Source organism: Cupressus sempervirens, chromosome 2, assembly GCF_028749045.1.
Source record: "Cupressus sempervirens isolate cs-2001-9-10 chromosome 2, ASM2874904v1, whole genome shotgun sequence".
NCBI lineage: Eukaryota > Viridiplantae > Streptophyta > Pinopsida > Cupressales > Cupressaceae > Cupressus > Cupressus sempervirens.
In genome coordinates this window covers 27,203,499-27,230,039 of record NC_143119.1, presented here as the reverse complement: position 1 = coordinate 27,230,039, position 26,541 = coordinate 27,203,499, and the positions used below count along the sequence as shown (strand labels likewise).

The following is a 26,541-nucleotide window of genomic DNA, read 5'->3' as shown; positions in this document are numbered from 1 at the left end:
ATCCTTTCACGATGAGAACATTTGACTAGAGGTCAAGAAAATAATGAATATGATAGGAATTCCACAGACGTATAGACGAAACTAGACCAAAACTTTATTAAAACGAGACTGATTTTCGATCTGGTTTAATATCTGAAGAAACTTGCAGGCTCAACATGTTTTCCTCTGCCATTTCTTCGGCCGCCCAGCCCTCCTTTGGATTCAATAAGCTCAAAATATATGACGTTTACTTGAGTTTTTATGGCCCTGACAACAAATGCCAATGGTTTGCTAGCCGCTTGTGCTCTGCTCTTGATGAAGCGGGCATTTTCACCCGGTTAGATAGAAAATTTACAGATGATGGCCCTTCTTATCAACGCATACGAGAAAGTAGGATCTGCATTCCCATTTTCTCCCCAATATTTATGCAGTCGCAATCTTTTTTGAATGAAGTGTGTTTTATGGTTAAATCAAGTGTCAAAATTATTCCCCTGTTTTATGATATTGTTCCTTCAGAGGTTCGACACCAAGATATGGTTATATCTGCTCAATATTTTGATCAAGTTCTTTTCAGGGAGATCATCGGAGCAGTGGAGAATGTTTCCTACACATGTGGCTGGTCAGGAGATCAATATAAAATCAAAGAAAGCACCGATACGAGTTCACGGTTGTTCAAAGAGAATGCTTTGATCAGTGAGGTTGTGAGGGATGTAGTGAAAATCTTAGAGACATATAAGATTCATTTGGATACTGCCAATTGCTTTGGTTTAGACTGGAGCGTAGAGCATATCAGGGGTTTACTGAATATAGCCGATCCTCGAAAGAAGACTCTGAAAGTGGGTATATATGGCATGGCGGGGATTGGTAAAACCACCCTGTCAAAAGTTGTTTGCAAGAGTATTTTCTACAGTCAGTTTGAGGTGTATTGTTTTGCACTGGGTATGGGAGAAAGAGGCCAACAAGAAAATGGGCTTCTGAAGCTGCAAATCAATATTCTCAAAGGGGTTTCCCGATTCATACCCAAAGAGGAATTTCGATTCAGTGGCGAAGTAGGTCATATTGATCAAGGTAAGCATCTGCTACAGGAGTGTCTCATGGGTAAGAGAGTTCTTCTCCTGCTGGATGACATTCAAAGTGCCGAGCAGTTGGAAGCTCTTGGGGGAAATTTCAAGGACTTCGGGTTAGGCAGTCGTTTGCTCATTACATCTCAGAATCAAGAACTTCTAAAATTGGCAAATGTTGATGAAATGTACGACGTAAGGAGGCTTCCTCAAGAACATGCCATGGAGTTGTTTAAATTCCACGCCTTCCGTGATTCCCACTGTCCAGATCCAGATCTACAAACCCTAAGCATCAATATTGTCAGTGCCTGTGAAGGATATCCTCTTGCACTACAACTTCTTGGCAAAAGCCTTCTCGGTGAAGACGATAGAAACGTTTGTAAAGACATGGCAGAGAAGCTAAGGGATGATCCTTATATACAAAAGAAACTCAGAGCATCCTACGATACCCTTGATGCCCATGAAAAGGAGATGTTTCTAGACATTGCTTGTTTTTTTGCAGGGCAGGACAAAGACATTGCTATGATGTTTTGGGCAGATCTTAATTGGAAATGTCATGCGTCTCTCGCACATCTCTTTCAAAAGTCCTTGGCCACCGTGGGGCCTAGAAATGAACTATTGATGCATCGCTGCCTCAGAGATTTGGGAGCAACTGTAGCAAATGAAGTTTCTACAGAACCCCATAAACGCACAAGAATATTCGCTTTAGACGATGCGCACCATGTGTTACATCGACCCTGGGTATGGATTTCCTCTACATTATATTTATTTTTTCTACTTTTTCACGTTGCATAATGTTTTGTAACAGCTATTTTGTGTTCATGGCCATGCCTTACATGGTAGATACAATCCGGTTAGTATGCAAGTAAGAAACGTTTTGTGTATGTTTTTATGGACTGAAGGAAAAGGCCAGGACAGTGCAGTATCTTCGCTACGAGCCCAAAGAAAGGAAGACAATCAAGGCAGGAATGTTCTTGCAACTGTACAACTTGAGGTTGCTTTGGCTTGCAAATGTTGAGATTAAGGAACAGTTTCCTGAGGCATGTTACTTTGATGAATTGAGATGGCTGAGATTAACGAGATGTTCATTAACACGGTTACCTCCAGGAATGAACCTGAACAAGCTTGTTCTTCTGGAGGTGACCGATACCCACATAACTCATCTCTGGGACGAAAAGACAGAAGAAGAACCACACGTAAGGCATACAATTTTTGTTTTTCTTATCAAGTTTAAAGAAAATCAGGGGATTGGATTTATGCAAGTCATGATGTTTTTGAGCAGGTTTGGCCCGAAAAACTCAGAGTGCTCATTTTGAAAGGATGCAAGTTCCTTGAAAATCTTCCTGCTACAATAATCTATACCCAGTTGCAGATTCTCGACTTGCACAATTGCCATTCACTCAGAAGCCTGCCCAATGCAGTAGGAAACTTCCATAGCCTAGTTAATCTCAACATGAAAGGCTGTGGTGTTTCTTGTTTGCCTGAGGAGTCCGGTAAGCTTTCAAGTCTGCAAGAATTAGATCTATCCTGGTGTAAGAATTTGCGAAACCTTCCGCCTAGTTTTGGCAATCTGACTCGATTGGAGAGATTAGAAATCCACCACAATTCAAATCTTATAGAGCTGCCGGCCACCATTCGCGGGCTGAAAAGTTTAGCATATCTGGATGCCGGCTATTGCAAACTGTCTGAAAATGGACTCCCGGCCGGAATATTCGAATTGCCTTCGTTAAGAATCATTCATCTGGAGCATAATAGATTTCGCAGCCTTCCGGGAGGCTTCCAAAAGTTGAGTGGGCTGTGGGAACTTCATTTGGACGGGTGCAGCGAGCTTTCTGAATTGAAAGCGGTCCCACAATCACTGGAGATGCTGTATGCGCGTGACTGTGCGCGATTGGAAAGGTTATGCAGCTTGTCCGGACTGAAAAGTCTGTGTAGATTAGACGTAAGCATGTCATGTCATCTGACGTGTTTGCCTGGGCTGGAATCGTTGCAAGGATTGACAACGTTGAGATTGGTGTGATGTAAGAAACTTTCGAGCGCAATACTGGGAAGCTGCTTGGCGGGTCTCAAGTCTTTGGAGAGCATTTTCGTTGCGGGGCCCGGCGTCACTTCACAGCAATTACTTACCTTCTACGACACATTCAAGGTAGGTCCAAGGAAAGTGCCAATGTCAATGCCAAATGTTATGATCTTTTCAAATTTCTGAATATTTTATGATTGAACTGAGATAAATTATTGTTAAAATTTTCATGAATTTGATCAAATGTCATTGTCAATTTTATGTTCCAAAATAAAGTTATTCATTTGTTATATTCCACCAAAAAATGGATCATTCATCCATTTTTATTGATTTCTTTCATTTTTTTCATCACTAGTTAACAATTATTTCAATCATTTAAAAAACCCATAGCCCCTTAAACTAAATTGTCAGCTGTCACTTAAAAACTATATTTGATCTTTGTTATCATTCAAATCCTTATAATCTAAATTCTTCCTTAATTCAAATATGTCCTTGGGGTTTTACTGTGAAAAATCAAACTATTGCAGTCACTGATTATTAATCTCCTATCATAAATGATTATTAAACTGCTGAAAATAAATTCCCAGCTAATATCAAAAAATAACACAACTGCAACTTCACTTATAAAATACGGAAAGAAATGCGCAACACAATGAACACAATATTTTTGAACAAATTGTCCCTGGAAAAACCTTTAAGGGAAAACCAGTTCTACAGATGAGGAATTATATTAAACTTCAGCAAATCAAGAGATACAAAATTCCTTGCCTTTCACTGGCAGAACTCCGACAACCTCCTAATTTCTCCCGCTGATATTCCCCACTGCTATTCCCGCACTAACACTGCGCCCTTGCCAACACTGCAAGACTGTTTGCTAACACTGCAACGTTTCTCCAAAGCTTCTTATCCAAATGACCCAATGACCCCTTTTTATTCTACTCCTGTTGGTAAACCAACGACCGAGATTAAATCAAACCAACGGCTGAGATTAAGACAACTTGACAGCCAATAATAGCATTGGTTGCAAGGTGTCCAAAAGGGAATCTCTAAAATTAGTAAATAATAACCATTTACTAATTCTTGGCAAGTGGACAAACAGCTGTCCAAACCACCCATAAATACTAGTGCTATTCATAGATAAGGACGAGCTGTCCAAGCTACCCATAAATGCTACTGCTATTTCCGGGTCAGAAATAACAGCTGTCCAACTAACAATAATTAACATTTACACCATCTTGGCTCAAATGTGCCGTTAAAACAAGTTCCTTTGGTGATTCTGTTTTTTTCCTTCTTATTGCATAAATCAAGACTCTACTGGAAGATCGCACTACAATTTTTTAATTGGCACAAAGATGTATCAACAATGGTTAGCAGACATGCCAGTTGTTTGAACTTCCGGTCTATCAAACAAATCGCCTTATAATTTTCACTCAGGAAAAAATGAAAAAGAAACTACTTGAGTATATCATCCACACTGATGTCCTTGCCAAATATAGTAGTTAGTCATGATACTAACCATTAACAGGGTAAAATTTATATGAACTTTGTGTTTATGTAAAGCAAACATTGTGTAAATAAGCCCAACTAGCATACACAATAGCTATCATGTATACTGTCAAAAATATCATACAAAAGGTTTTACATCATTATATTAAGCTTAAATGAACAGTACTATTAGAATGAGCAATATTTTATGCTTGAGAAAAAATATCAAGCTTCACTTGAAATACCAGTCGAATATTTTATAATTTTGTGTTAGAAGTTTACAATTGCTGCAATTAGATATTACTGTAATGAGTATAAAATCACAATTATATCCAATAAAAAGCTTATTGTAGCATGACTAATCTCTCAGAAAGGAAAATGTCAACCTCAAACAATACAAAAACCTTGCCAAATGAACTATTAGATGTCTTCTCATACTCCCAAACCACGTGATCTACGGGGATTGTGGACTATGTACCTGCAGACTGAGCAGAAAAATGCATTGAAAAGCTTCCTAGATATATCATTAAATCTACATGAAACCAATTCTTTGTCACACCTTATCTACAAGACCTCAATCACTGGGAAAACGATTATAGCCTTTGGCAGGTGACACATAATAACCTTCCCAAACCCATGCACTTGCATGACAGATAAGCCTGTGGCATAGAACACCTTACAGTCTGAGTTAGAAAATAACTTACAAATTGTTCGTTGTTCAAATATTGTTTCTGTTTAAAAGCACAAAATAAATTATTTTCAAAATAGTGGAAGTAAATTATCTAATTTTCAAGTCAAATTTGGATCACTATAAATTTATACCTTTTGATACTTTGTACCATAAAGCCTGACCCATTGTAGCAAATCACACACAACAAGACTATCATTACAGTATCTATGAGACTTAAGTAACTCGTGGTCATATGAACATGTGACAAATAACTATTACAATGTGCTTTGTATTGAAAACTGTAATAATACTGTTAATATTTCAAGTGTTGAGTAATTCATGGTCATATGAATTTGTGACAAACAACTATTACAATGTGCATTGTACTGATAACTCTAATAATACTGTTAAAATTTCGAGTACCCAAACAATGAATTAAACTCTATAACTAACAATTTTAAAAGTAGTCAAAATCACAAACTATTCAACTTATAAACTATGAAGTGTGTTTCATTGATTTCAATCTCTAACAAGAGTTGAATACAGAAAAGATACAATTCCCACCACTCAAGCATGTATAGTCCAAAGGTCACATTATATAGGTGAATCTTTCTTTGGATTCATGTTCCAATATTGTCTCACTATGAACTCCGCATTGGTTTTGAAATTTGTGACCTTCCACCTGAGCATACAATTCCAAATTAAAGATCAGTGTTGTAATTCTCACGAGGGTGTGGAACAGTAAATATGAACCAACACATAGTCTTGCAGTCTCAACCAAGCATATTGCTGACAGAGCTTACTAATCAGAGATATTCTCTATGTACATTCGTAAAAAAAACTTTAAAATCACAACCAACCTAAACACAAATCATGGCTAGCATGATTCATTCGGGACTATACTTTTGGTCATGAGTAGACATATTGTAGATAAAAATATAGAGTGTGTGGAAGTGCCATCCCCTTTTACATCATCTCATTCATAAGTTAGAATTTAGCATTGCCTTTAACATATTAGGTGCAACTGTAGCGGCTGGGGTTGGGAGTGCCAAGGCAGAATTAAAAGTGGGTTGGAATGGAGGAGTGGAGATCAACCAATAATCACTAAAGATCTATGATTTGCAAGAGGCAAATAATTTCTGCTCATGGGTCCTCACTCTTGTAACGGTTAGCCTATTTATCCTTGCTAGTTCAAAATAGGCCTTGAAATTCAGGTATCTCATGTTGTGAAGAGTCTTAGATTTAAAAATGGTTTGAAAGGATTCAATGGTAATTTATCATGTTAATGAATAAATTGTCTATGTTTTAGGGGCCTTTCATACCTTTTAGACATTAAAAAATGGGGATTAGTGTTTGCAAATCACACTCATAAACAAGGAGATTAGAATTTGAATAAGTCTATGAAAGAGTCAAGCTTTTATTAATGAGTTTCTTTAGGATTTTACTTTTGAAACATGTGATAAAAAAGAAGAGATTCATAGTGCACTCTAGGCAAGTTATGACAAAATGTCATGCTGTAGGCACTGAGAGATTTGTGACACATTAGAAGGAAGATTCAAGGAGTTATTCCCCATTTTTGGCGTAGGAACAACAGGTGCTTCCTTGACCTTTGACCATATTGTGGAAATGAAGGAAACAAAATAGCACTTTGCAGTACTGTGTGTTCATTTTCTCATAAGCCAGGTATGCCCTCTATTTTGGAACTTTAAGCATTGTTCAAAAGAGTCTTTAAAAGAGGTGTGGTTGTGTGGTGACTGTTATTTCTTAATTTCTAGGAGCATTAGTTGGATACTGAGTCTCTTGAAGTTATCCTTGTTGTTCCTCCAATTTTGGGAATTCAAGAAACGAAGTCTACAAATCTTTTCAAACACTTGATAACTCAGGCTTATGTGACATTCAAGCCACCATGAAAACACAGTGAGGAGCTATTCACAGACATTTTGGTGGTAAGGGTAAATTATGAAAGACACCATGTACACTGCCTTGTGTTTGGCTTTATATGTGGAGTTCTACATTTCATTATTCACACACGAGGAAAACAGTTCTGGATTTAATGCTGCAAGGAGGATATATCAAGCCATTAATAAATATTGTTTTGCTCACTTTTGATGCTGTTCATGCCATCAATGGAAAGATAATCCAAATAGCAGGAGGTCAGGCAAAGAATGGAGTCAATCGACAATAGGGTGGGATGCATACATGAAATCTGGGCAGAGGCTTGTGTTAACCAATGGATGGCCTAGGTTTCTGAGTACAATGTGAGGGATGTGGTAGAAGTGCATTATGAAAATTATGGGAAGACCTAGAAGAGTAGTTGAGATGTCATGTACAAAAGAAGAGGTCTGCACTCCTGGAGAGCAGCAACTTGACAGTGGGATAATGTGAAATGGCAAAAGTGCAAGTTTGAGCATGGGCATGTTAATTACAAGACACTGAGACAAAGGAAGACTGCAAGGGGCAGGTGTTGCAATGAAAATAAGGTCATTAGTATAGCTGAGTGCAATCCATAAACAAAAAATGAGTGAGTCATAACAAAGGTTACTGCTGAATACAGTGAGAGCATCAGCGGATGTAATCCACAACATTCTCACACAAAAAAAATGAGCATAAAGTTGAAGGTATTACAAAGTGTAAATGGAACTATAGAACAACAAGTTGATGAGGACTTAAGGGAACTATACAACAACATTGCCTGCAAAGTTGCGAGCTATGATTATTTTTGGTTTACCATTGCAGATTGCAGAAAAGTCTCAAGAACCAGATCAAACTGCATAGAATGATAACTTCCCATCCATCGCAAATTTGAAATTGGTGTAGGGATTACCCAAAATGTTAAGGACTTGGGTAGTACAACTAAGAATATCTGTTAATTTGACAAGATCCTTCCTATACCTGATAACCATTGTCTTGGAAGTAAGAGCCCTACTCAAAAGGCAACTTTCATCAATTGTTAAACAAGTTTTCATAAACTAAAATGGTTGGTGATCAGCATGCAGAGTGACCTCCTTACCAAGAAGATGATGGTCTTACTTCTTGAGCTATTGGGCAAAGGCATCTTCTAATGAATGTGCCTATATGCTCCCACCTTGGCTAAGTATCATGCCCATTTCATAAAGGGAACCACTGTTCCAGAGCTCAAATGGTTTTCCACCGTTGCAAGTTAAGGAGAGTAAAGCAATGAGCTTCACAAGTAAATGCTTTAGAAGCATGCAGGTCCCAAAGTGGGTACAATATGAACAATTGTGAGTAAGCATCCAGTAGAACAACAACCTTTGCTTCATTTCATAGGTACCAGATTTCAAAAATTCTATTTGTCAAGAAGGTTTAAAAAGGGGGAAAAACAGAGTTTTTTTAAAGACTGGTTTTTACTTACAATGGACACATCAGCAAAATTTCCAGAAGAACAAAATAGGGGTTGGAAACAACAAATTAAGTAACTAATTACAAACTAAAAGAAGACTCGTGGATTAACAAATAGATTGGATATTCATCTCTAATAGTAATTACATGAAATATAACCATGTCCAAGATCAGAGCAGTATCAGCAGACATTATCATTTTTCTGAATATATATTTGAATAGATACATCCATTATGCAGTTTCTGATTAATAAATAAGTGCAAGTTTCAGCTTGAACAATATATCCATTTTATCAAGTGCATCATCGTGTCCAGTGATGGTTAATACATCTATATAATATATATGGGAAATACAGAAAATGCATAAATTTGCATCAAGTGCATAATGCATCTATATATATGCCAAATACATAAAATACATCATTGTGTCTGACATGGCTAATAGATCAATATAACAAGTGCAATCAAAGTTCTTCATGATACTACTACTCTCAGACATTTCTACATCCACAACAACGACCTTGAGAGCCCTCAAACAAATTGGGAGTGTGGCCCAAGTGCTTTTATTGCCCAGCCACAGAGTGTTTAGAGCCCCCGGGGCTCATCATAACACGAAGAGCTCCCCAACCCTGCACAAGAAGGCTAGCAACCTGTAACTAATAGGCCAGACTAGTCTGGTGCAAATGAAACATGAAAGTGACAGGGGAAAGAAGCAAGCCTATACAACACATATGCAAATACAGCTTTGGCTAAAGCATTTTTTTTGGTAGAATTGAAAAGTACAACATTTTCAGACTTTGACCCTTCGCTGATAACTCCACAATTGGTACCCTCCCTTTTGTATCATGAAAAATAGATTGAGATATTTAGTAATTAACAATCATGGTGAAGCACATATCATGATAGTTTCATAAAAAGCTGCTCCTGAGATTAATTAATCTGTCACACAAGATAAAATAGATAAATATTTTACTCCTGTAGCTTAACAATATAGCTTTGTCTCAAAAGTGATCTTTCAGTAATGAAAACACGATTCAATTTTTTTAAAACCCAGAGAGAATCATTTCCAACTGTATAAATTCAACACTAGGATTTTTAAAATGTATGTGAACATAATGTATGTAGAAGTTTTGAGTTTATTTTGAAAATAGAAATGAAGTTTTGAGTGCAAGATAGATATGGCTCATTTTTGTTTTGCCGTTTCAGTATAATTCTGCACTTGGTTACACTGTTATCCAAATTGTCTGGAACTCATAATATAAGCTAGTGAATTGGTGCTACGTTTTGGTTTGCAAAACTTCTATAAAGGGGAGTACATTTCTTAATCCAACGAAATGACACGGCTTCAAAACAGAGTACTGCCAAACCCTTATCTTAACTAGCCCATCGAACTAGGGACCTAGTTAGTGAGAGACCCTTATACAATATTAGTTGCACTGAACTAGCAGCATTGAACAGGGAGTGAAATTAGCCTGTTATACACATCATGGCAGCGCCCATGGTTAAGGGAGATTACGTTGTGTCTGGGAAAGGTAGGAAGTCTTTTGGTGTCTCAAACGAGACCCAAGTCTGACCTTGGAATGCTATTTGTTTAAAGAGAAATGAGCCATGTTATCAGATGGACGGGAAAACACGGAATCTTGGCTGATAAGGTCTCTTAACGCCCACTCCCCGTCACTGATCATCTACACAGTGGATCAATCAAAGAAGGGGGATCTCTGCCCTAACACAATGAAAGGCAACCAATTTTTTCTGAACCATTATCGAAATCCCAGGCAGTAAAAGGAGGCGTTTCCAATCCCTGTGTCTGTAGTTCATGAAAAATAAGATATATATGAAGAATAGGACTCTAACAGTGACAACAGGTGATAGATAGATAGGGTTTGATCCAACCGTAACAACAATAAAAGCAGGAAGAAATTTCAGATTTAGCCAAGGCACAGCGTAATAGTTTTAAATTAAAATAGAGGTAAATACAGAAACCTGGAATGGATGGGTTCTCGCAGTTACTCGCCCTCTTCCCTTTCTGGAAGTCGTCTTTTCCCCCCTTCCCGCTACGTCTCTCTCTCTGCGTTTTCCCCCTATCATATTCCTTTTAAATAATCAACCTTCCGCCTCTGTTTCAGTCATTTCCTTGCCCCATTTTGGAAGAAGAGTAACACTTGTACGGGTTCGTTTGGTTGCTGGAATATGATTTGAAGATTGGCATTCGGTATTTTTGATTTGAGATTCCGGAACTTGTAATTCAGATTATCATTTATAGAATTTGATTTGGGACTGTTCGGTTCACAAGGGATTCATTATAAACATACACTTTTCCTCTGTTCAGTTGCACATTTGGAATTGGAATCTGGCATTCTCCTGCCATATTTTTGTGATTATTATTTGATTTTTGGTATTATTATACAGTTTGTTCTGGCACATTGTTTACTCTGCATAAACATATTGGAGTCATTACAACAAACTGATGAAAGACAAAGGTTGTGGATTTCTTGTGCACAATGAAAAGGTTGTGCACAGTTTATTTACAACTACTTATCTTCAGACATAAACACATATACCAAATTCCTTTTACTCTAGCCATGTAAGGTAAACGAAAAAAGTCGCATGCAAGATTAATAGGTTTTTCTATTTTCTTGTGGAGGGTAGTCTGGAATAGAAATCCAGTGTAAAAAACTAGGGCAATACAAAATAGATACGAAAACAGCCCCCGAAATATGAATAAGAAATTTAATGCAAAATAGATACGAAAACTATGCAAGCCATCACCCTCAAATCTAAAAGAAATTGAAAACCAGGAGTCTAGCTAAAATCTAAGTGGAAATCTACAACAAATTAACATGAGCAAAACCCAAGTGGAAATCTGCAACAAAAAACTAACATGAGCAAAACCCAGGTGCAAATGAGAGCTCCAAAATGAAGAACACACTTGTGCAAAGGCCAAGAAAAGAAAATCCAGAGGCGGCAATGGTTGAACAGAGCAAGAAATAGTCACGTCCGGACCTCAGCAACCGAGTGGGAAAAAAAAGGGTCACATCCAGACCTCAAAATTGTTTTCATTTTAACTTTTCTGTAATCCTCATTTTGGAAAAAAGAATTAAAATGAGGATTAAACCAATTCCATCTATTTAGATGGAATACCAAATCTTGGTTTTGGGGGGTAAATGGGCATATGGGATTCCACTTTTTTCCAATTTTAATTCCATTTTTATATACCCAAACAATGGATTAGAAAATATTTGAAATTCCGAACCCTAATTCCATTTTAATTCCAGCGACCAAACGAACCCTAATGAATGACATTCTCCCAAATAAAACCCCACTCCCCTATAGCTTCTATGACTGCCATCGCTGCCATGCGTTTTATGTTTTGGGTTGGCAGCTTATAATGGCAATCATTTTAATTAGAAGAATTTCTTATTTCTCCTCCCCGTGGCATGTAAGTTTGTGGGCAATTTTAGTTTTATATTATTATTATTTTATTACCACATTTGTTAAGAGAAGATGTCAATTTTTTCACAATACAAAAGTGGAAATGAAGAAGAGATACGGAGGGAGTGTTAAAATGGATACAACTAGCAATTGTATCTTGGTGTACAATGGGTAAGCTAAGATGGCACATTGAAATGATGATTTGATTAGCATAATGCTACCATCTTATATAGTTTTATTCTATTTGTTTTAACAATATATTTTCCATGTATAATTAAATATTTTTTTACCTTATATGGAACTTGCTAATTATTTATCACCCTTACAACAAGGATATACACCTAATTTGGAGCTTGTTTTTTAAGCTTAAATATTAAATTCTAGAATTTTCAAATATAAAGTATTTAAGTTTGAAAAATATAATATAATTTTAAAATAAATAAAATATATATATCAATTTGTATATGAATAAATTAAAAATAATTTAATATCATATTTTTAAACTTAAATTAATTTTCTTATATAATCATGACATTGATTGAATTATTAATTTTACTTTTACTATAAAAGAGTCAATAGTACTATTAAATTACTCAAGATATTATTATGTCTACATTTTAGATAGGGTCAATATTTATTGTATTACTTCTAATAGCGAGGGACTAGCAATCCATCTAATCATTAAAACAGGAAGGCAAATCATGAATTATTTTTGGTTCATAACATATGGGCATATAGTACATGTGTCATCTTTATAGTTTTAGATTTGTAATTAAAATGAGTTTAAATTATATTTTTCTCACATACATCAAGAGGATGTAAGAAAAGAGGGAAGACACATACATGGGAGAGGGGTTCGCCTCAAATTTACACATATGAAAGGAGGACAGTAGCACTAGTCCTGTTGAGGATTTCATTTTTATAGTTGCATTTAAAAAAATTGCAAATGTTTTATATCTACAATCACATATATTTTTGTCTGTCATTTCTATGCTTCTACATTTTGTGTACATGTACATGTCCATTACTACACTTGCAACTACATAGAGGGAAATAAATGTAGTGATTTCCTTTTGTTTTTGATGTAGGAGCATCTTGGCTGTAAGAGCAATCTTGTGTTACCCAAAAATATTTTCAATCAGTCTTTTCTATTTTAATAAGGACTAGTAGACAGGGTGGTTACTATTTATGGGAACTTGCTATTATTAGTAAATTTTTCATACGAGCTCAGAATGTTCTCATTTTCTATATGAAGGTTCATTTTTGAGTTATAAAGCCTACCATAAAAATCTCATTGCTCTAGCTCAAGTATTAGAGAAGTTATTGTGGACTTTCAGTGGAAAATTTTATAGAAAAGTTTTCAAGCTCACCATTGGAGCCCTTAGAGTGTCTGGATGAGGTTTGAAAACTTGACGAAAGGGTGCTTGCATGGTTTAGAGCCTGTAGATCATTTGTTGGTGTTTGCAAAAAGTAGCTATAATAGCCAATCGAAGCAACAGTTCGAGGGTTATGGCCTTTCAAAGTTAGGCTATCCAAAATATCTAAAATAATTGTCAAAAATGTATTTGGCCGGCTCTATATGTATTGTTACAATCTATCGGCCCTAGGTATTGAGTTTCATTGTCTAGAACTTTCTCAGGCAGCATAAAATTGCCTATTTAAGAAATGCCCAAACATTGTCTAGGATAGCTCTAGGTGATAGTTTGCAGGTTGTCTTGCAAATTATTGTAATGAAGATGCCCATGTGGGTTAGCATATTGTACTTGTGAATTATGTAATTCCACATTTGTGGTGCAAATAAGAAGTCCATATTTTGTTCTCACATTTGCTATCATTTCTTTATTTTTTGCTATGGTTTATGGTATTAATGGGAGCACTCTTTATCAAGTGGTATCAGAGCTAGAGTTCTTGAGTGTGTGGACAGATCGCTAACTGTGAGGTAGTTTGCACCGGGACTGTGGTTTGGGCTAAGTGTGTAGATAGATCATTGATTGTGAGGCAGTTGCACTAGGGTTTCAACAAAAGCATGAAAATGCCTCCATGAAGAGAGCATAGTGGAAGAGTCGAAGGTGTTACACTTGAGAATTTTAGAACCCTCTAGAGGCAAATGCAAGTGATTAAAGAACAAGTCATTATAGTATACGAACTTTACCAAATACTTAGGGAAAATCAGATCTATAAAATATCTTAAGGGAGAAGGAGGGCAACAAATATCTCAAACTTTGAAGAAATCAAATTGGATAATAATAGAGAAAAATAATAGCCATAGTTGACCACAAAAGAAAAGGACAACAACAAAGGAGAGATCCCTAAATAGAACAAAATAGATAGTTGAATAGTAACTAACAACAAGGAGTTTGAAGAAGGTGAGATAATAGAACCTAAGATCATACAAAACATACTCAGAAGCATTGAGAAGAAATTTTAAAAAAATAGAAGAAGAAGACATCAATTAGATTACACAAAGGAGATATAGGGAAGGAATCAAAACCCTCAATTCATTAAGTGGAAAAGTAGCAAGGTTAAAAGAAGACTCGGAACAACCAAAAGCAGAAATGATAGAAATAGAGGAGAATATTAGAAGTATTAAGCAACTTAATGAAGAAATCACACTCAAAATAATTGATGCCATAGATCAGATAGAGATCCTAAAACTCAAAGAGGATCAGAAAAATACAAGCAAAGAAAAATCTATCTCAAAGATTACAAAGGATCGAGAAAAACCTTCACAAAAAGCATAGAAAAGGAAAAGCAACAGCCGAAAAAGGATTAGAATTAGGAAGAAGAAATCAAGATAGTTCAAAATAAATACAGAGGATCTTGAACAGGAGTAGATAGAGATACAAGATATTGAGGATAGAGAAAATTCTTGGCTTTTCAACATAGAGGACCTGAAATAGACGGATATGAGCACCCCGATATTGCATAAAGGGATATCTAGAACAACAATAGCTTTAGAAGAAAACAAAAAAGAATGGGGAATCAAATATAACAATTAGTGAAGAATAGAATACATAAGGATTAGTTCCTCCACCATCTTCAACACAATGGAGCAATATCACCATAAGGAAAAGAGCCAAAAAATGGAGTTATAAATTATGGGAAACTCCAACAAATGGATCAGACCCTTTCGAATTTCAAACCAACATAGAAACAAAGCAGTCAGACGAACACATAGACAGTGCAATAGACATTATCTCAGCAAGAAAATGTATAATATTAAGAACTCCAAAGCAGAGCATTTGTCAAAACTTAGCAAAAGACAATGAGAAAGGTATATGGAAAAATTGAGAAGAATATAGAATTCAAATGGATATAGAATAGAGGAATGTATGTGAAAAAGAAGATGAAGAGAGCACACAGATTGAGGAAAATACTTAAACAATATGAAACATAGATTGATCTAGCAGAACTAATTATCACATAATTAGAAGGAGAAAAAGAAAACAAGGAAGGAGAAAACCAAACAACAAGCATAAAAAATGCTCAGGAGAATCTAGTACTCTTGGGTATATCAATAAATTAGGAAGGAATAAAGATGCCAAAATGTGGAAAGAAAAAGTCAAAACAAGGGAGGAAATCACTTAAAGAATTAAGAGAGGCAAATGGCCAAGCTAAAGAGTAGAAAAAGATAGTTCAAATTCTTAAAGCAGGAAAGGGAAAGAACCTTCCTAGAACAATATGATGATAACAACTTGGAATGCTAGGGGCCTTAATGCACCTAGCAAAAAACACTTATTAAAGAGAAATATATCTCTATTTGAATCTGATATCATATTAATACAAGAAACTAAACTAAATAAAGTAGAAGGAATTAAATTAGAAAGTAAAATGGGTAGCTGAAATATAATACTACAAGAATCAAGAGGAGCCTCAGGAGGGTTAGCCATGATATGGAATCCTAGGAAGATAACCCTAGATATGATAACTTCGAACCGTAACTGGATGGGCTATAAAATCAAGAGTATCAGGAATAATCTCCAAATTATCCTAATAAATATATATGGACCAACACAGACTACAAAAAAGAAGCACTTATGGGAAGAAATAAGCATGTTCATTAGAAATCATCATAATGAATACATACTAATAGGAGGGGACTTTAATGTTATTTTAATTCTGGAAAAAAAAAATGGTGGGATGCAACACATTTTGCAAGCTTCTATTGACTTCAAGAGGTGGATAGAACAAAATAACTTATTAATATCTCGACTAATAATGGAATTTATACATGGAATAATAGAAAGAAATTTTTTACCTACATAGCAAAAAAATTGGATAGATTTTTCTTCAGAGGGGAATTAAGAGACATAGATATATAACTATAGTCAACAATCTTACCAATAGCAAGATCAAATCATTATCCAGTAAGGTTAGAATTAACTAAACCAAAAAAAACCCTTAAGAAATCCTTTTAAATGTGAAAAATGTGGTTTTTTCACAATAGTTTCATGGAACACATTAAACTATGGTGGTCCCAAGGAAACTTCAAAGGGTAAAAAATGTATTGATTTGTGTCAAAAATGAAAATGATCAAAGAACATATACTCAAATGGAACAAAACACACTTAAATAATATATTTAAAGAAAAATTAGATAATGAATAAAACCTAAAAACACTAAACAATGAAGTGATAAAAAAGGTAATGGATACTGAGAAATACCTAAAAGAGAAAGTATCACTTTCAAAATAGGAGGAAATATTAGCAAAAGAAGAGATCTTTTGGAGACAAAAATCAAGAGAAATGTGGTTAGCAGAAGGGGATCGTAATACAAAAAATTTCCATAACAACACTGTTATTAATATAGCTAGGAATAACATCACAAAGATTAAAAATCTAGAAGGTAACATTATCAAAAAAATCTCACAAATATAGAAAAAGTATTTGTAGATTATTTCAAAAACATCTTAAACAATTATGACTGCTCCAATGGATCTTCTCAAAATAAGATGTTAGAATCTATACCAAAATTGGTTACTATAGAAGATAACACATTTCTCAACAAACCTCTAACCTTAGAAGAGGTCAAGGCTGCTCTTTTCAGCCTAAATCCTGATAAATCACTAGGGTCAGATGGCTTTCACGCTTTCTTTATAAAAAATATTGAGATATTATTGGGTTAGATTTATGGAAAGCTATGGAAGCCTCTAGAAATGGTGGTTCAATACTAACAAAGATCAACCATACCTTCTTAACTCGCTTACCCAAAAAACTAGAATCAGAAGTTCCAGGTGATTACAGACCTATAGCTCTCTGTAACATGATATATAAAATCCTCTCAAAGGCATTAACTAGATGGCTTAAAGTTATACTACCTAAACTCACATCAAAAGAACAAACAGGGTTTGTACCTAAAAAATCCAATTTAGATGGTATACTCATTATTCAAGAAATAATTCATTCTGCAACAAAGAAAAATGATGCAAGTATGTTTATGAAATTGGACATACATAAAGCATATGATATGGTGGATTGGAGATTCCTATATAAAACATTAGAAGCCTTTGGTTTCTCTCACCAATGGATTAACTTTATTTTTAATTGAATATCAACTCCTAAAGTATCACTCCTTATCAATGGAACCCCAGAAGGATACTTCAATATCTCAAGAGGCATTATACAAGGAGACCTTTTGTCATTATTCTTGTTCATTATTATGGAAAAAGCTTTCGAAAGGTCAATTAAAAGAGCACACGAAGAAGGTATCATAAAAGGCATTACAGTCACTAATAACATTCCAAACATTACTCATCAACATTTTTCTGATGATACAATTTTGATAGGAGATAGCTCTACTAAAGAGGCCCATAACTTCAAAACCATTATTCATAGATACATGGTAGCATTTGGTCAAAAAGTAAATGTGAATAAGTTGGAAATTTTCTTTATTAACACTAAGTTTGAACTAGAAAACTAGATATGTAACATTATAGGATACAAAAAAGGATCATTTCCAAGTAAATATCTAGGTATAGAATGAGAAAACGGTATGAGACATAATAAAGGATGGCACCATATTCTAGAAAGAATGGACAAGAAAATTGGAAGTTGGAAAGGAAAGTGGTTAACAAAAGTAGGAAAAGTAACAAAAATTAAAGTTGTACTTTCAGCCCTTCCCACATATCAATTATCTTGCCTCCACTCCCTAAAAAATTGAATAAAAAGCTAGAAGGAAAGCTTAGAAGATTTTTCTAGAATAATCTAGAAGAACAAAAGAAAATGAAACTAATAAAATGGGAAAACATTTGCAAACCTAAGGAGCTTGGAGGCTTAGGCATTAAAAATCTCAATTGGAAAAATGAAGCTTTAGGAGCAAAATTGGTATCGCGAATATATCAAGAACAGGAATAAAAATGGACAAAAATTCTATACAATAATCCTACTTTCCTCTTTAGAATGTATAATTTACCGAAAGGATTAAAACATTGGAATTTTATAGAAAAATGTCAACATTTGATTAGTAAATATATCACATGGGACATAGGTAAGGGAGATGAAGCACTTTTTCGGGAGGATTCATGGGATGGTCTTCCCTCCCTAGATAGCTTAAGGATACTAGCTAATGCAAAAAAATATTGGTTATCGCATGAGGGACAAAAGTAAGCAACTATAAAAACCTTCTGAAAGAAAATAGAGAAGATAAGTGGGTTTGGAAATCATTAGAAAACATAGAATTGGACCTTGAAGAAATGAAGACTTTAGAGAATATTCTTTGAAAGAGAAAGGTTAATCATAAAGATAGAAGAGGCAAAATCATATGGGGAGCATTTGAAGATGGAAAATACAATGTTAGAAAAGGATATAATCTAATAATATAGTCACAAAGATAGGAAGCGATTAATATGCCCCTTAAACTCTGTTGGGACTCAACTTGTCTATCAAAAGAACAAATTTTCCTCTGGGCAACACTTCAAAATAGGATATTAACAACATAAAGACTTAGGAAAATAGGTATTGAGGGGCCCTCAAGATGTTATTTATATAAAGAAGAAAGTGAGTCAACAGAACATCTCTATGCAAAGGAATGTTGGGAATGACTCAAACAAAAGCTTTGTTGGACATCACCCACAACTGGAAACCTAGAGAACCATTTGATAGGTTGGCCTAATGGTAGCTTATTTAATATTTACAAAAGACTTTGGAACATTAATCCATCCATTTTGGTGGGGGAAATCTAGAAAGAAAGGAATAGGAGGATTTTATGTGAGTTGAAAAGGAATATAGCAACATTGTTTAACAAAATGGAAGAAAGTATTATAGAAGTCATGAATATTCGCCTAAGGAAAATAGTAAAGGAGGAAGGATCCTTCATAGAATGGGATGGTAAAATGAAAATAAACTGGAGAAATCTTATTACTCCACCATTAGTATATAACAAGAGCAATTAGGAAGCAAGGAAAAATTGCAAATGGGATCTGCCACTAAAAGGATGGTCAAAATTGAACTTTGATGGAGCATCATGGGGGAACCCTAAAAAATTAGGAATAGGATGTATCATTATTATAGATTCTAGAAAATGGATCACTAAAAAAGCCAAACCGATAGGGATTATTGAGAATAATTTCGCAGAACTAGAAGCCCTTCAATAGCGACTACAACTGAGTATAAGTCTAGGAATTAAGAAACTAATAATAGAAGGCGATTCCCAAATTGTTCTCAATGCCTTAAAAAAAGGAAGACTCCAAATTGCGTGTTGAATTCAAAATTAGAAGAAGTTCTTAAACTATATGACATTATAGAAGAAACTAGAATTCAACATATATTCAAAGAAGGTAATAAAAAAGTAGACTATTTCGCAAACAAAAGAGTAGATGGTGAGGATATATTAATATATCAAACCCTATAAACTCTTGAACTAATGTTATCCTTTATCATTAACATATTTCTATCAATCATTCCTGGAGCATTGTAATCAAACATCCCTAGGATTTTAATTAATAATCATTTCTAAAATTAGAAAAGTAAGTGTCAATCTTGGTGGTGAAAGGTCATACTTGACTATGCATTTTAATAATAACATTTTTTGAGCTTTAGATCCTTCAGTCCTGAGTTTTTAAATATTTGACTCTGTGTCTTTTATGATCACTTCTGCTCAGAGTTTTTTATTTTTTGTATAGCTTTAGAGTTAGGATGAACATCAACATTTTCATGTTTCATGCATTAGAGGTCTGCACTTCTTATTGTACATAGTTTCTCTCCCTTAGGCTATCTTAATGTATTCTCAAGGATCTATTGTAACCTTCTTTTTTACCCACGGTTGCTTCCACCAATCTCCATTTTACATTTTTGGCTTCATAGATTGTAGTAATTCACTAGATAGTGCACATTAAGTAGCGAAAAGTGCTATCCAACTTTATCAAGAAGAAAAAGTATATTTGTCAATGTTCTAGAGCCTTCTAGTTTTTAGATATCTCATCCCTCAAATTGGCCAGAAATTGAGTGTTGTTCTTTGATCACTCCTTTGAATCTATGGCCGAATGTTAATCAGAGGATACATGTCCTAATTTTGGGCATATTCTAGCCTTCTGTTTTAATATTTGGTTCACAATTGAATCTAAACCTTTGATTATTCTTTCATTGATGGTCCTAATTCATTTCAAACCTTTGGTACCTAGTTTCAATGGTCATATTAATTCAAGAGTATTATGGGCTGTGTCATAATTTGATGCATTTTAGGGCTTTATGAAACCAAGTATCCAAAAAGTGAAAGGAGGACCCAAAAATAGGACACCTGTCCTCCTAGTGTTGTCTACTTTTTTTCACTTGCTTGTTATTCGTGCTCATTTGGCATATGGGTCCCACTATGCAAGTGGCCCTATTGCTTTCTGCAATTGCATCTAGACCATCCACATGGCACGATCCACTTCATTTTGGGCTCAATTTTATTCTGCATCCAAAACTTGTAGGTAAGCTCCAAAAATCTGCCACTTGTCCATCTCTAATTACATCAAGCATCATCCTTCATATTTCTTCTGCACCATGTTCAATACCTGGGTCCCACTATGCAAGTGGCCTTGTAGTCTTCCTCACCACTTTTACATCTTCCACTTGGCTTGGTCCCAGGGGCTTTCCTTGATTTTCTGGCTAGTCCCTTAGTTATGTTTTAATATTTATTCATATTAATTGATTAAATATTTTTTTGGCACTAACTACTAACACCCAAATGGAAGCTAGTTGTGTTTTACCATGCAGATTTTAGCAAGCTCTTTCTCTTGATGTAGGTCATTTGATGTAAGGATTTTGGGATTCTAAGGTCCTCCTTGACCTCACAATAAATAAAAGATTCAAGCATAAGATATATTATAGAAGAGAACAAATCAAACAATGTATAATTTTGGAAGAATTTTTTTTATAAATACCTATACTGGGGTATGCCCCTTTTACATTTGTATTTTATATAGGGCCTTGGTCCTGGGCAAGACTGGAGGTTTTCTTACTCTGTTCTTTCCTACCAGTGCTCGTTTGAATGAAGAACTCTATAACTTTGCATTTATTCTTACTAATATAATATACAAGGCTTCGACCATTTACATATCAAAAATAAAAATAATAATATATTTAAAATTTAAAAAAAAACTATAGTAAACTATTAAAATTATAATTTATAATAAGATTACATTATAATTCAACCTTAAAACTTAAAAACAATGGGGTCTAATAAGAGAAAAAAAATGATTCAATAAAATAATATTATAATTATTTAAAACTTATTGTTAGTTAACTATATATAAAAGTATTGAATAATAATAATATCATAAACTTTAAAATTTATTTATCAAATATCATAATTATTATTACAATATATAGAATAGTTTGTTTAATTATTATAAATCTATTATGTTTAAGTTGTATATTATATATTATTTTATAAGTAAATTAAATTAATTTAATATAATATAATAATCATTAAAATATTTGTTTCAAAAATTAAAATAATATACAAAAACTAATTTATTTTGTTCTTATTCTAGCAAAAAAAATCTTCATTTATGAGTTGAGAGGACATTCAAGGAAGTTAATGATATCACATAAACTCCAATAGTGAGCAATAACAATTATTAAAAATTTAAAAGAATGTCTCAATATGATTTAAAAATCATTGATCATTCCTCTAGTCATTTGTTTGGGTGACTAATTATTAGTGACCAATTATTTAGTCATTTATTTGATCATTTATTTAGTTACTAGTCTTTGTCTTATATTTTGATTTTACCCAATAACCAAATCAATCATTTATTTAGTCATTTATACTTATAAGTTACATAATATTACAAGAATTTGACTAGTTTTAGTCATGTGACTAACTTTTTTTAGTCTTATGACTAAAAGTTTTAGTCATGTAGTCATTTATTTGTCAAAATTCTACAAGTGTGCTTTTATAAGTATTAATATGTTTATGGATCCTCATTAAAGATCTTAGTCAAACACGAGGCTCAAAATATGCAGGTATGGATACTAAATATTCACGAAGCCATCATTGAACAATCCTCACAATGATTCAAAAGAGAAATAAGATGAATAATACTCCAATTATAACTCATAATTCAATCTGTTAGGGCAACACTAGGGATACCTACCCATCTCATATCTTCTATGTCTTATTGAGGTGGTCAATTTATACTCAAAATCTTAAATTTGGCTTGAGGGCCTTTGGTCAATTATAAATAATAATAATTTAAAAGATTATATAAATTTAAACCATATTTTATATTTTGTTAATATATCATTATAGATAAAATCTTTTTAAAATAATAATAATATTTTATAAACTAGATATAAGAAAATATATATACATTTAATTTTATTTTTAATGTACTTTATAATCAATATATAATAACATAATAATAATTATAGTAAGTCTTTATAATTCATTTAACAAAAATAGAGAACCTTGCACAAAGGCTAACCACACAGCCATAGAAATTGATTTTCCCCCTTACTATTTTTTACTTTTAGCAAATAGAAATAGTGATAGTTATATTTTTTTAATATTTTAATACACAAACAAATGTATAAACTTTGGAACATTTGTGCGTGTGCGTGTGCGTGTGTGTGTGTTTAAAAAATGATATTGGTTGGAGTAATAAAAGATATACATCGAACAAATGCACAATAGTTACTCGCTTAATGACAGAAACTAACAAGAACATATATTTCTTATTAAGGTAACAATTATTCATTTTCCTAATGAAGCTTTAGTCCACCACTTAATATAAGTAATTTTGTTATTGAAATATATAGTATGAGAAGTATCATTTTAGTTTTAAATTAATCACAATATACAATGTTAGAGAAACTATGAGATATTTCTTACTTTGTTTTCACAAATAACATATTAGAATAAAAAAGAGTTAAAACTAGGGTGTGGTGCATGTATACGACAAAATCATTTGAACCCTTATTGTCAAGGAGAACTAGACTCCTCTACCTCAACCACTCTCTCATCTTCCACCTATAGCCACTCAAACACACTCGCAAAAAAAGTGTATCAATAGGCCAGTGTCTCAAATTAAAATAAAATAAAATAAAATTGACATTCTTCAATTGCATAATAAAAGATGTTAATATAGACATCATGATCACATGATATAATAAGCATATATGATTTAGAAAATTTCATATTCTAACAAGCCATACAATTGTCTTTGATAAGATAAAAATATCAAGAATAATCTTCTAATTACAGATCAAAATATCATGGAATTATTATAATTAACTAATTAAAAGTTGTCAACATATTGACTTAATTCAAGTCCAAGTCAAAAGAAATCAACAAGAGCCAAGTGTCACCAGGTGTTCCTAGAAAAATAGGGTCCAAAAGGGTGAGTCGTGACAATTTTAAAAAAAGCTCAGTGAAGTAAAAATATTCTAAGAAGAGTTTCATAACTGATTATTGTACATCCAACAAACATTAAACTCACAACTTCCTAATTATGAGTTGGGTGCTCTTATGTAATGTCCCCTCTTTGGATTTACTCTTAGACCACCTCTAATTTCCAATTTGGATTTTAGGGTAGATCTTAAATATACCATGAAGAACTTGTAAATACTTCAATTGAATTTTTTTTGATGAATAGTCTTTTTCTATTAATAAATAATATACTAAGATTACAATTCACAAAAAAGGGCTAGGGTATACAAGATCACCCCACGATAGTTCACATGACTGAAGCCAAAATCAACAACTATTCATCAAAAAAACCTTAAAAAAGCAACCCTCTGGCAGCTAAAGTATTGCTAGTTGAGGGGGATGGTTCATCCCGATCATGAAAGTCCCAGTCATCCTTGGGATTGGCAGGCAGGCTGGGAATAGTCCAACCATCAACAGCATCATCAGGGGCCCAGTCACATCCTTTATATCAAGCCACAGAGGTGAGATGACCAACTGCAGGCGAAAGGGACACTTTCAAGAAATTGCCCTCCAAGAACTAGCAAGAGGAGTCGAGGACCAACCAATGCCACCACGAGGTAGGGAAACCAAGCAATGCCACCATCCACCATTGCCACCACTGGGAGAGCAGTGGCGGGAAGCTTGCGAAAGCGACATGTGCGAGCAGCGGCCTGAAGAACTGCGCCCTTGGCAATGGTCTCTAGGAATATATGAAGATTGTTTCCCAATGTAGTATATTTGCTCAAAGGTATATAAATTCATGGATAATATATTTGCAAAATAATTCTTTAATATGTAAAAATGTATTTAATATTATAGATCTCATAGTAATGTAATCAACTTAAATGTGTATGCTTAATTTTATCTTATATTATCTCCTTACTTTATTTTAGTATCTAATATTCCTCCCTCAAATCACTTTCTTATTTCCTTATTATATAAAGTTTATTTATCTAAAGATGTTCTTATATACTCTTCTTTTATAAGTCACTTCGTATAATAAATAACAATAATAATGATCACTATTAGGGTGACAACACTTATGGTTCCTTTGGAGGTTAGCACCTCTCTCTTCCCTTGAAACTCTCATTTATGAGTCTGTCCCTAAAAGAAAAGAAACTTATAAATCTTTAAAGAATTATGCTCACAAACCCTCCCTCACATATTATAGGTTTTTCTCCAAAGTAATATCCCTAAAAAGTACAACCAATCTCTCATCTAGGCTTCAACTCCAAATCTCTCTTCATGTTTACATTTTAGGCCACATGTATATGTAGTTGAATAATTTTCATACCCCTTTAGGTGAAAAGATACCAACCCTTTAAATTATTAAAAATTCAAATTCTGATATTGTCTTAGTTTGTGTAATTTGTTACCATTTTACGAGTAATAAGTAGGAGATAATGTCCACAACAAGTCAAATTGTGACATTGCTATCAGGATAATTTAACTATGCGATTTTGAGTCAAACGTATTGACCCGTGTTTCAGGAGTAGTGATTCAACATGAATCCATCTCTCATGAGAATAAATGGAACACTAAGCACTCCTTCGATCTAGGTGATGCTCACCTAAAGGTTTTACAAGTAGCTTAGGCATATTAGAGGTATACCAAAGCTATTTTAGGGGTATATAATGGATGAATGGTCCTTATAAATGATGTAAATACCCCCTCAAGTGCAATCCATTCTTTATGCCCCATCACTGTAATTATGTTTTAGTTTCATATTGTGGTATATATTACTTAATGATTATTATTAACATTATTCTTATTGTTGAGTAATAGATAATTGGGGAATATTATTGTGTTGAATGAAATATAAATTATAATAATTGGATTGAATAGTTAAATATTTAATACTATCAATAGACTATGAATTTATATTCATATATGTCTTGAAGATATTGTTGTGATCATGAGGGTTGTTCACTATTGTCAGGCCATTTATAATTGATGGCTCTTGTAAGTTTATTTGCTCATTATTATTTGAGGATCTTTTCAATCTTCATTAGGGTTTTGATTTTGACCTTGATGTATTAGATTGGTATTAGTACAATTATCATTCATATATGTATATGAGATGAATGGATTAGAAATAATATTTGGTCATATATCATTCATTATTACATCATAGTATTATTATTATTATTATATATTTACTTAATATTTAATACATAAATCATTTACAGCAGTTGGGTTTCATTGTAGGAGGGAATGTGATAGTTTACCACTCAATCATAGATTTTTATAGAAATTGTTCAGTGTGGATTGAATTAGGAAAAATTTAGTTAGCCCAAAAAATCCAAATCCAATTGGATTCAACAACTATGATTCATTTAAATCATATTCAAAGGAAAAAGGAGCGAGAGGGACAAATAAGAATGGATTTTTAAATCACCACCAAGAAAACTAACAATTTTAGTGTATAAGATGCCATTTTTGAAGCAACTTACAAAAGGATTGGTTTTCCATTTACTTGAGCTATTATTCAAATGGGTTGTACAACCATATCCCCCTATGCATTGGTAAATATCAATTCCCTTCATTTTAGGGTGCATCACCATTCACCACTTGAATAATTCATGTTGTGTGGTACTTTGTTTAAAGTAAAGAAAATCAATTATCCATCCTTTAAAGTTCAAA

At 33.8% G+C, this 26,541-nt stretch overlaps 1 protein-coding gene, 1 long non-coding RNA gene and 1 pseudogene across 4 annotated transcripts; 1 reads left to right on the top strand and 2 right to left on the bottom strand.

Annotated features, from left to right (window-relative positions):
* The first annotated feature begins 50 nt into the window (after window positions 1–50).
* Window positions 51–13,828, top strand: LOC149570905 (TMV resistance protein N-like). Of its 2 annotated transcripts, XR_016359729.1 has the most exons (4): window positions 51–1,781; window positions 1,943–2,236; window positions 2,323–3,186; window positions 13,095–13,828. XR_016359729.1 is itself a non-coding variant. In XM_089812468.1 (3 exons), exons 1-3 carry the CDS (start codon window positions 156–158, stop codon window positions 3,058–3,060), a joined length of 2,658 nt encoding a protein of 885 aa, XP_089668594.1. In that variant the 5' UTR covers window positions 51–155; the 3' UTR covers window positions 3,061–3,350. The 2 variants fall into 2 exon arrangements, 1 of the variants encoding a protein (XP_089668594.1); XM_089812468.1 differs by lacking the exon at window positions 13,095–13,828 and having other exon boundaries at window positions 2,323–3,350.
* LOC149570907 (uncharacterized) lies at window positions 3,698–6,106 on the bottom strand (annotated as a pseudogene). Its single transcript, XR_016360247.1, has 4 exons — window positions 6,076–6,106; window positions 5,760–5,852; window positions 5,368–5,440; window positions 3,698–5,204 (listed from the first exon to the last, which is right to left on the bottom strand). The product of XR_016360247.1 is annotated as an uncharacterized LOC149570907 (transcript).
* On the bottom strand, window positions 8,840–10,809 carry LOC149570906 (uncharacterized). The gene is made up of 2 exons (XR_016359730.1): window positions 10,558–10,809; window positions 8,840–9,203 (listed from the first exon to the last, which is right to left on the bottom strand). It is a non-coding gene; the product is annotated as an uncharacterized LOC149570906 (long non-coding RNA).
* Window positions 13,829–26,541: the final 12,713 nt, after the last annotated feature.

Excerpts from the sequence above, each read along its gene's own strand:
- LOC149570905 (XM_089812468.1), top strand. The coding sequence starts at position 156 with ATGTTTTCCTCTGCCATTTCTTCGGCCGCCCAGCCCTCCTTTGGATTC. Across the intron at positions 1,782-1,942 it reads ATGTGTTACATCGACCCTGG|GAAAAGGCCAGGACAGTGCA; the intron begins GTATGGATTTCC and ends TATGGACTGAAG. Across the intron at positions 2,237-2,322 it reads AGACAGAAGAAGAACCACAC|GTTTGGCCCGAAAAACTCAG; the intron begins GTAAGGCATACA and ends GTTTTTGAGCAG.